General features: G+C 37.6%; 1 protein-coding gene across 1 annotated transcript; it reads left to right on the top strand.

Annotated features, from left to right (window-relative positions):
• Nucleotides 1-311: 311 nt before the first annotated feature.
• LOC110285348 (olfactory receptor 11H7-like) lies at nt 312-1,235 on the top strand. The gene has a single exon (XM_021151418.1). The coding sequence runs from the start codon at nt 312-314 to the stop codon at nt 1,233-1,235; it is 924 nt and encodes a 307-aa protein (XP_021007077.1).
• Nucleotides 1,236-11,683: the final 10,448 nt, after the last annotated feature.

Raw genomic sequence — 11,683 nt, 5'->3', positions numbered from 1 at the left:
GATCAAAGTCTGGCCCTTATGCTTACAGAGTGGTATATCACCAAAATAACAAAAACTAAATTTAATTGTTGTTTCTCTACTGCCACAGACTAACACTCACAATGCTTAGTATTTATTTTTTTAGAAAAAGCCTAACTTTGGAGCCAAAGTGACATACTCAGAAATAGGATAAGATTTATTCAAGGCTTATGTTAAAATATTCAGTGCATTTGCCTACATGGGTCAATCTCTTGGTCCAAAGAAAAGCTTCAAGATATTTCATGAACAAAATATTTCATTATTATCTACCTTCTCCCCACAGTCTGGTGATCATGAACATGTCAGAGGGATCCACGGTGACATATTTTGTCTTATTGGGCTTCCCTGGTCCCTGGAAGATTCAAATCACACTTTTCTCACTGATTCTGCTGCTCTACATGATAACTTTGACTGGGAATATGGCCATCATTTGTGCAGTGAAGTGGAACCAACAACTCCACACCCCTATGTATATGTTCCTGGCCAACTTCTCCTTCCTAGAAATCTGGTACGTGACCTGCACAGTTCCCAACATGCTGGTCAACTCTCTTTCCAAAACTAAGACTATATCCTTCACTGGATGCTTTACTCAGTTCTATTTCTTCTTCTCCCTGGGCACAACTGAATGCTTCTTCCTCTGTGCCATGGCTTATGATCGGTACCTAGCCATCTGCTACCCACTGCACTATCCTTCCATCATGACTAGGCAGTTCTGCAATATTCTGATGTCCCTCTGTTGGATCATTGGTTTCTCTGCACATTTGATTCCCATTTTCTTTATTTCTCAATTGTCTTTCTGTGGTCCCAATATCATTGATCATTTTCTCTGTGATGTGGACCCACTAATGGTCCTGTCCTGTACCCCTACACCCATCATAAGGCATGTATTCTATTCTATAAGTACTATTTTCATTGTCCTTACCTGTTTGTACATCCTTGGATCCTATACCCTAGTGCTCAGAGCTGTTCTTCAGGTTTCTTCTTCAGATGGACGACAAAAGGCCTTCTCAACTTGTGGATCCCACCTGCTGGTAGTGTCTCTGTTTTATGGAACCATAATGGTGATGTATGTGACTCCCAAGTCTAGCAACTCTGTTGCTATGCATAAAATTATCACACTGATATACTCTGTGGTGACACCAGCTTTAAATCCTTTCATCTATAGTCTGCGTAACAAGGATATGAAATATGCCCTCCATAATGTTTTCTTTGGTTAGAGGATTATGCAAAACTAACAAATAGGGTTTTATTACCTGACTATGGGACACTCAATACTTTCAAGAGCACCTTCAAAGATGTGACATATGTTCACACAGACAAACACATATATGCATAAAAAACAAAAATGAAAGTTGGGGTTTTTTTAATGCAAGCAAGGCAAACTGGTATGTGCCTTTAATCGCAATGGTTGAGAACAAAAGCAAGTTGGTCTATGTGAGTTCAATATCGGACATTGATAGATAGTGAAATCCTGTCTCAAAAGAACAACAATAACAAAAAAATGTCAAGGATGGAAAGATAGCTCACCGAGTGTGGATGAAGCCATCCTGCATCTAGAAGTTAATTGATGTAAGCTAACAAGGGTAGAGCCAGAGAGGTGACTCAAACACTTTGAGGGGTCCCAGAAGATTGTGAGTGAATCCCAGATATTAGATACTGAGTTTTTTACACTTTCAGAGTTTGGTTTTGCTCTGTTCGGATTGTAACTGTGCCAGGGTTTACCTTCTTGAAGTAAAAAAGTATTAACTTATTTTTTTTTCAGAAGCAGACAATCAAGAAGCTATGGGGGGTTTTTTTGTTTGTTTTTTGTTTGTTTGGTTGGTTGGTTTTTTGTTTTTTTTGTTTTTTTTTGTTGTTGTTGTTGTTTTAAAAGAGACTTTGGATTTTTTAAGAGATGAATTTTAAAGTGTTTCAATTTTGGAAAGACTGTGGAATTTTTAAAATTTGTAAAATGTTTTATATTGTGATGTTCATGTTAATTGTGATCTTGGAGATGAACAAGAAAGGAGAGGGTATAACTTAACAGTAATATGTTTGTTGTTTAATTGAAAAGGGGTCATTTGAACTAACTAGTTTTATGTCAACTGGACACAATTGAGAAATTGGTTCTATAAGGTCCAGCTGTAGGACATTTTCATAATTAGTGATTGATGGGAGAGGGTCCAGCCCACTGTGGGTGGTGCTAGCCCTGGACTGGTAGTTCTAGGTTCTCTAAGAAAGCAGGCTATGCAAGCTGTGATGAGCATGCCAATAAGCAGCACTCCTCCATGGCCTCTGTATCAGCTCCTGCCTCCAGGTTTCCTGCCCATTATGAGTTCCTGCCCTGACTTCCTTTGATGATGAACTGTAATGTGGAAGTGTAAGCCAAATAATCTCTTTCTTCCCCAAATTGCTGCTCGTCATGGTGTTTGAGCAGCAACAGTAACCTTAACTAAGTAAGACAAGCATCATTCATGAACTCATTAATAGACTGTGAATATAACTTCACATGTATTAGTTCATCATCCTTATCAACAGTAGATGATAGGAACTCAGAATTAGTCTGAAATCATAAATAAGGATACTTTTAGTGAAAGATGTTGAGTATGTGATTTTCCTAATGAAAGAAGAGTCCATCCAAAGAACCATTGTGGTGATTTGAATGAGACTGTCCCCTAGGCTCAGATGTTTGAACAACCACTCATATGGTCCAACATTGTTCTCCATAGTTTGAGGAATGGCTGTATGGTCTGTGGTTCATAAACTGAGAGTAGGGAGGGGGTGGTTGGCTATTAGAGCAAAGCAAGAAACAACCAGCCACATTTTCACAACACATAAGGCACCTATAGTTACACTCTGTGAAAAGTAACCCATTTGACCATCTTGAAATGGATTCTACCCAGAAGTATTACTTGGAGAAGTAAAGCAATTCCAAAAAGAGAACCCATGCAGAGTAGGTTACCAGAGAAGAACGATAAGAGAAGCAAGTAGTGGCCAACCAGGAAAGCACTGTGCCTGTGTGAAGAACCCACCTAAGTATGTGAGGGTTGGGAGGTGTCTGTATGTATTTGTGAATGTGTGTGTATGTGTGTTTCTGTGCATGCATGTTTATGTGGCATTGTTTTCAAGTGTACACACCATTGTGTGTTAAGAAAAAAATGAACATGCAGACATTACAAAACTTCTAAGGCAACAGCACCTGATTACATCACTATTCCAACATAGAAAATATCTGTCTGCCTTCTTTAATCACCTTCATCCTAGAATAACCAGGGACAGCATAATAAAGGAGGTAAAGAAGAGTGCAGGTCAGACAGAAAGTAGGTCAGTCTTAAGCCAGATTCAATCATCAGGACAAGTTACAATATGGATATAAAAATGAAATTTCTGGCTCTAGATTATACTGAGCTGTCTAATTTCTAGGTAAGGAAAGTATGTATTAACAGCAAATGTTGTAACCCCCGAATTACTGATACTAGAGAGACATTAATGTTGTGTACAAACAGTTTGCCTCTGTGTTCCCCACCAGAGGCTCCCATCCTTCCTCTCCTCAACCTCCCCTCCCCCCCACCCCCTTGCAGCAAACATGATATGCAGACAGCTGGTTTCTGTGCTGTGTCCTCTTGCAGCAGCCCAGCGCTCCCTACCCTTCCCCTAGAGCTAGAAAGGCACTTAATGAGGATATTCTGAGAAGACATTCTCCCTGCCTTTGTGTCTCCAAAAACCCACACTCCTCCAGATAACTCTCCAGGTGCCTGTCCTTGAGACCTTAGAGAAATAATAAGCTCAAGGGAGACTATGGAAAAAGTAAAAGATAAGCAGAGGTCAGGTCACAGACAGTTACAATTGGCCATAAAATTAGTCCAAAACAGACACCCATTAACCCCCCTCCTGCTTCAGTATTATTCCACCCTCTACTCCCCTTTTCTGTGAATATTCACACTACTCCTAACTATACTGTATATAAACCCAATGTTTTCTGGACTCAGGGTCGCTTACCAGCATTCACACAGTGAGTGTGAGGTGGGCGAACTGAGTTCAAAGTTGGAACAATAAAAGACTCTTTTGTGAGTTGCAGTGGACTTTGCAATGCTTGTGCTCCTCTGGATTTCCTGTGAACTCAGGGCACAACACAAACAAAGTGATTAAAAGTTTTTATAATAGCCAAGATATTAACCATGGGTAGAGTTTTTGGATAGAGCAAGGTAGGGGAGAAGATACCTAAGTTGGCCATTTATATATATTCTTGTTTTAAATATTGGTTGAAGTCTTTGTACACTTCTTCATCACATTATCTCCTAACTACTGAGTTGTGATTGTTGCTTATATTGTTAATATAGTGCTATGAACATAGTTGAACAAGTGTCCCTGTGGGATGGTGGGGCATATTTTGGGTATATATGCCAAGGAGTGATATACTTGGGTTTTGAGGTAGTGCTATTCCCAGTTGTACTGGCTGGTTTTGTGTGTCAACTTGACACAAGCTGGACTTATCACAGAGAAAGGAGCTTCAGTTGGGGAAGTGCCTCCATGAGATCCAGCTGTGGGGCAATTTCTCAATTAGTGATCAAGTGGGAGAGGCCCCCTGTGGGTAGGACCATCTTGGGTTCTATAAGAGAGCAGGCTGAGCAAGCCAGGGGAAGTAAGCCAGTAAAGAACATTCCTCCATGGCCTCTGCATCAGCTCCTGCTTCCTGACCTGCTTGAGTTTCAGTCCTGACATTCCTTGGTGGTCAACAGCAATGTGGAAAGTGTAAGATGAATAAACCCTTTCCTCCCCAAATTGCTTCTTGGTCATGATGTTTTGTCCAGGAATAGAAACACTGACTAAGACACCAGTTATCTGAAAAACTGCCCAATTGATTTCCAAAGTGTTTGTGCAAGTTTGAAATCCCAACATTAATGAAGGAGTGTTCCCCTTGTTCCATATCTTTGCCATCATGTGCTGTCACTTGAACTTTTTTAAACAGAGCTAAATGGAGAATTCTCAAGAAAGGGATGTCTAATGTCTGAGAAACACTTGAAGAAAAGATCAATGTCTTTACTCATCAGGGAAATGCAAATCAAAACAACTCTGAGATTTCATCTTACACCTATCAGAATAGCTAAGATCAAACATTCAAGTTTCCTGTGTTTCTATGTAAATTTCCCTCAGTTTAGGCAAGTTTTCTTCTGTATTGTTGTTGAATATCTGTTCTAACCCATTGACTTAGGTTTCTTCTCCCTCACCTATTCGTATGCTTCAAGGTTTTTAGTTTCATTGTGTCCCATATTTCCTGTGGTTCCTCTCTTGTATTTTTTAGTAAATTTTTCATTTTATGGGCTTATTTGCTCTAGGTCCTCTATTTTTTCTTCAAGAGTTGATACTAGTCTTCTGTTTCATTCATTATTCTTTTAGGGCTTTCCTTTCAGTTTTTAAATAACCTATTGAGTTTTTCATTTTCATCTTCATTTCAGACTGAGTCCCTTACAATTCCTTATCTCCTGGCTGGATTTCATTCTCAAATCTTAGCTTGTCTTCATCATTTTCATCACCCTTATTTTTGTGTTATCTTGAGCATCAAATGGGCATTTATTCTCAAGCTTGTTCCCCTTGATTTCACTGAGGTGGGTGGGTTGGTGGGTGAGTGGGTGGGTGGGTGGATGAGCACATGAGCTCATGCGTGCACACTCTAACTTCTTAGAATTCTTTGAAAGGATTTATGATTGCTCTTTTAACTTCTGTGCTCTGGTAATTCTTATAGGGAAGCATTTCTGCAGGACTGGTTGGCTTTGGAGAGAATATACTGTGACCAAACCAGCTCAGTCAGTCAACCAGGTCTCAAGGGAAGGAGTGAGGATTGGAAAGAAAAAGACAATTAGACATTATAACATGACTCCAGCCAGTGCTGAGGTGGAAGCAGGTTTATTTTTTTTCCAGTCTGCTTTTATACCATTTTAAGTATATGCAAATAATAAGGCCAGTTCTAGGTCAAGGAACAAACAAGGCAATAAACACAAATAGTCAAGAAACAAGGCAATAAACAAAGTCACTGTTTCTAGGGGCTTATCAGAATGCCATACATTCCTTGGCTGAGTTTACCTTAAGCTTTGAATTCATTCAAATATAAGTATTCTTATCTGAGGCTACTTCCTGAATCCTAGCATCAAAGTCAAATTCCTGCCAAATTCCTACATGGTAGCCCCCAAAGCTCTCCACATCTTCCCCTTTTGATTTCATAAACAAGACTGCACCTATCTTAGGTTGGTAAGGCTCTGTGGAGAATCTTACCCATCATTGGCTGGCAGCCTGTTATATTAATAACTAAATGGGGATCCATTTTTAGTTTCAAGCCATGTATTTTGGCTGCCAACATATTGATGTTGTTAAAAGCAAGTTTTATCACAATGGGCAGAAATAAAAGTATTCCCAAGACAAGAATGGCTAGAATGAGCAAGCTATATATGCCATTCTTGAAGCTTGACCAAGATGGAAACACTGACTTCAGGCCATGAATGATTTTATCAGCATTATCTGCAGTATCAAAGCTCAGTACCATTATGTGGTACAGGTAGCAATTAAGGACACTGAGGACAAGTATTTACAATTTGACATACATATTCTATAGAAATACCCAATTGTTGTCTCAAGCTATTACTATTTTGATGATGTAAAGAATGATATTGTTTGGCTAACTGTTCCTGTAAGGCCTATAACCTGCCTGTTATATAAATCTGCTGTGGTAGTGCCCTCACCAAGGGGTCTGGGCAATCCATTATGAGCTCTTAAATGTCCTCTAAAGTAAGGAACAGTATGTTCTCTTAAATTGAGTTGTATCTGCACAAATAATTTTGAAATTTGAGAATTAGAATTATCTAAAAAGAAAATGAACAATTTCAAGCAATTGTAAACCACGAGTTATATATTGACTATCAGTATACAAATAGAAAGCTTGATTTTTGGCTACAGCATGTAATTAAACTATTTGTGCTGAAGCATGGGGAAACTCAAGAGAAAGATCATGTGATCCAATTATATATGCTGCCTTCCCATTAGATGAGCTGTCTGTAAATACACTAAGCTCATTCTCTATGGACTGCATGCATAAATTTATAGGAAATACAAAATCATGTATTGTAACAACTTGTCATTGGAATAATGATTATCAATTTTGCCTGAAACATTAGCACATTCAATTGGCCAAATATCAGTATTCTGCAAAACCCAATATAATTGCTGTTTGAAATAAGGAATAAATATTTTATCAGATTCTTTCCCAAAATACTTTCGTGATTCTATCCTATAATTCTGTATTAACACTGCAACCGCTTCAGCACACAGTGTTAAAACTTTACTTGGAGATGAAGAAAGATGAATCCAGATGAACTGTCCCTTTTGCCAAAGGACTGCTGTGGGTGCATGAGAAGTAGCAAGAACACAACAGCCAATAATTGATCATAGTCTATATAATATGTCTGCTGTTGACTAATAGCTTCCTCTAGCTTCTGCAAAGCTATTCATTCCTCACCAGTTAATTGTTGAGGGGAATTGGTATTTGCATGCCCCTTGATAATATCAAACAGAGGTTTAAGTTCTCCTGTGGTAAACTTAAGATGAGGTCTTAGCCAATTAACATCTAACAACTTTTAAAAATCATTTAAAGTAAGTAAGTTATATTTTCTTATTTGAATTTTCTGTGCCACAATTTGTTTACGACATAACTGATGTCCCAAATATTGAAAATGATATTGCCTTTGAATCTTTTCTAGAGAAACCACTAATCCTCAAGATTTTAAAGCTTATTGTATAAGAGCAAAGGCTCATAGTAAAACGCCTGCAGAGGAATCATCCAACAAAATATCATCCATATAATGAATAATATACACAGATTCATAGTCCTAACCTCTTGTATTGAAGCAGCAACAATTTTTGACATAACGTAGGGCTATTAGCCACTCCTTGAGGTAAAACTTTCCAATGATATTGTTTCATGAGTTCTCTAAAATTGCAAGCAGTCATACTAAATGCAAACCTTTTACAATCATCAAAATGCAAAGGAATAAAACACTCTTTTAAGTCTATGATAATTTTATATGTAATTTTTAGAATGGCAGCTGGAGTAGGTAAGCCAGGTTGCAATGCTCCCATGAGTTCCATAGTTCCATTAACCTTTCATAAATCTTGCAATAATCTCCACTTGCCTGATTTTTTCCTAATAACAAATATGGGTAAGTTCCAAGGAGAATTAAAATATTGAACTTGTGATTGAATTGTACATTTCATCTAATGGAAAATTGGCAGTTTAACTATAATTTTTAAGTTTCTTTTGAAATATCAGAACATAAACATAATGTTGGAAAGCAAAACAAATCTTTAACAATGAGACAATCCATCTCTCTAAAATCAATACCAAGTGCATTACTTTCATGTTACAAAGTCTGACTGCCAGTTCTTATATGTGAATGCATGATGGAATACCTTTTAATACGTCATTAAAGAGACATTGTTTTAAATCTCATCTTTTATAAGTCTGATTTCTAGGATAATAATTACATAAAATATTATCCCAATTTAGAGGTATCTTTAGAGACCTGTTTCCCTGGATTGGCTCATGCCACATGTTGCTGTATAGAATGACTTCAACCCTGAGTTACGTTTTAAGATAACTTTCTGTTACTAATGTTACAATTTTTAAATCATACCCAATAATCTATAAGCCAATAATCTATAACCAAAATATGCAGAGTATATTTACACATTTAAAACCAGTCAGAAACAAAAATGAAGTGGCTACACATGTCTTATATATTTAGAACAGACAAATTTTTCTTACTTTTTCCAGCTGTAATTTCAAGAGAGGAATACCTTGTCACCTTCTGAACCCAATAAACACAATGACAAAGATTTTTCTAGGAAAAGCAGCCATCAGCTCTCTCACTATAGAAGCTGAGAAGCTTTGGCCCCTTGAAGAGCTAAGAGTGGCTTGCAAAGACAATCAACCCCTGGCAAGGTTTCTCCAACTACGCTAGACTCCTAGCTACAGGTGCAGGGCAACTTATCAGTTTTTGTTGTGCCTATTGAAACTGCCTTTTTTTTTTTAATGAGTTAAGACTAAATCAAGGGGTGGACAAACAGAAGATAAAGTTTTATCCACTTTTTTCTTTTGAACAGGAAACATAGAGCAACAATCAAGCAATAAAACAAAAGCACAGACATAAACTGACAGACATGGATGGATTAGAGTGCCAAGGACAGACAATAAACAGAGAGGGGAAAGAACTATATGTGCTTGGGTACCAGATAGCCTACCTAACATACACAGAACCATAACTAAGCATCCTCCAGTGGGAGTCAGAGAGGAAGCAGAATATCTCCCAACCTCCTCCTGTCCCTAGGAAATCTCTGAAACAGCTTACATTCATTTTCCTTCTCTTTTACCAAAGCATCCCTGGATAGGAAGGGAGAACTGCTCTCTTTCATTTCTAGGGTGTAAACTATCTCTAATCATAGTCCAAAAACTAAAAGCATCTATAAGAATTATCTTTGCTTCTCTGGATTTTAGCATAACTCTAAACACATACACAAAAAGCATTGTACCTTGTCCCTTTTTACAGGGTTTATTCACCACTGGCCCAAATTTTTCTTTGTACACACTCACTTTCCAATGGTGTCCTACTCTGTATTCCCATTACTTGAGCTCCAATGTTGAGGCACCATCTGGCCAAGGCAGCTCAGTTAGTCAACAGAATCTCAACAGAGAGAACGAGGATTGAAAAGAAAAAGACAATTAGACAACATTACACCATGACTCCAAACAGTGCTGAGGCTAAAGCAGGTTTATTGTTTACCAGTCTGCTTTTATATCATTTTAAGTATATGCAAATAATAAGGTCAGTTCTAGGTCAAGAAACAAACAAGGCAATAAACAAAATCCCATGGTCACTGTTTCTAGGATCTTATCAGGATAAACAAGATAAAAGGAATGCCACACAATCCTCAATTGAGTCTACCTTGTGTTTTGTATTAGCACAAATGTAAATATTCTCATCTGAGCCTATATCCTGAGTCCTAGCCCAAAGTCAAATTCCAGCCAAATTCCTACAAAGTGTTTCCTGTGATGATATCTAGGCATATGGACTTCCTTTGTTAATTCTGAGTTTGTTTTGGATGGAGCAAGGTGGGGGAGAAGATATATACATTGGCTATTATATATCTTCTTGTTTTACATGTTGGTTTAAGTATTTGTACACTTCTTAATCACATTATCTACTAATTGCTGAGTTGTGATAGTTACTTAGATTTTAGATGCATATATATGTCTCTATAAGATGTATATAGAGTTTGGGGATTCTTTATTTTAGCATGTCTTGTAGGCATGGGTTAGTTAGGTCTAGGGGTTGGAAATAGTTGTGTACAATGAACTCAGGGGACCAGAGAAAACTGGGCTATTATACAGAATGTGGTTCCTGTTTTAAACTTAGAATGTGTAGGTAGATATGTTTGAGTGGAAAGCTTATAAATGATGTAGGATTGTCTTGTGGTTTGCTAGACAGGTACCTGGAATACTGGTCTAAGCCCTAAGGTGTTCCTCTGTAGTAAAGCCAAACTAGCCTAGTACAGGAATTGTAGTACCCAGGCTATATCTAGTAGATTGAGGAAAAGGTGTAGTTGAGGAGGTCAGGTGTACTCAACAAGTTATACCCTGAATGAGGACATGGGCAGTGGAATGTGGTATTGGAGGTGACCCAAAGGATTCTACTGAGTGGATGCAAGTAGGGCAAGTCCTGACAAAGCATAGAAGACAGCTGTGGTGCAAAGGAAGATTACAGGACTGGGCATGGATATGGGATATGCTGCAAAATATTTTGAGAAAGGTTGGTTTTAATTCTTCTTTGAGAGTCTAGTAGAAATCTGTAATGAACCCACTTGGACCTGGGTTTTCTTTGGTTTTTATGGTGGTGGTGGTGGTGGTGGTGGTGGTGGTGGTGGTGGTGGTGGTTAAGAGACTTTATTATGGCTTCTATTCTATAGGAATTATAGATCTGTTTAAATTACTTTTCTGATCTTCACTTAACTTTGATAGATAATGTGTATCAAGAAATTCATCCATATCTTGTAAGTTTTCCAATTTGGTTGACTAGAGATTTTTAAATTATGTCCTATAATTCCCTGAATTTCTTCAGTGTTTATTGTGATAGCCTCGTTTTAATCCATCATTTTATTAATTTTTCATCTATGCCTTTTAGTTAATTTGGATGAGGGCTTATCAATTTTACTGGATTTCTGAAAGAATCAACTCTTTGTTTCATTGATTTCTTGTATTGTTTGTGTTTGTCTGTATTTTGTTTATGCCACTCCTGAGTATGATTTTTTTTTTTTTGCTATCTACTCCCTTTGTCTGTTGCTTCTTAATTTTTTTTCTAGAGATTTCTAGTGTGTCATTAAGTTAATAGTATGAGATCTTTGCAGGTTCATGATGCAAATATTATTGTTATGAACTTACCTCTTAAAACTGCCTTAAATGTGTCCCATAAGTTTGATATTGTTGTGTTTTCATTGTCATTGAATTCTAAAATGTTTTACATTACTTTCTCAATTTCTATTTTGACCCAGTTTTTCATTCAGTAGAGAGATGTTCATTTTCCATGAGTTTTTACGCTTTCTGTTATTTCTGTTGTAGATAATACCCAGCTTTAAGCTGTGAGGT

Source organism: Mus caroli, unplaced genomic scaffold (genome assembly GCF_978045245.1).
Source record: "Mus caroli unplaced genomic scaffold, Mus_caroli_1 scaffold_12, whole genome shotgun sequence".
In the NCBI taxonomy this organism is placed as follows: Eukaryota; Metazoa; Chordata; class Mammalia; order Rodentia; family Muridae; genus Mus; species Mus caroli.
Note: the sequence above shows the minus strand (reverse complement) of the source record. Positions and strands in the feature narration are given on the sequence as shown.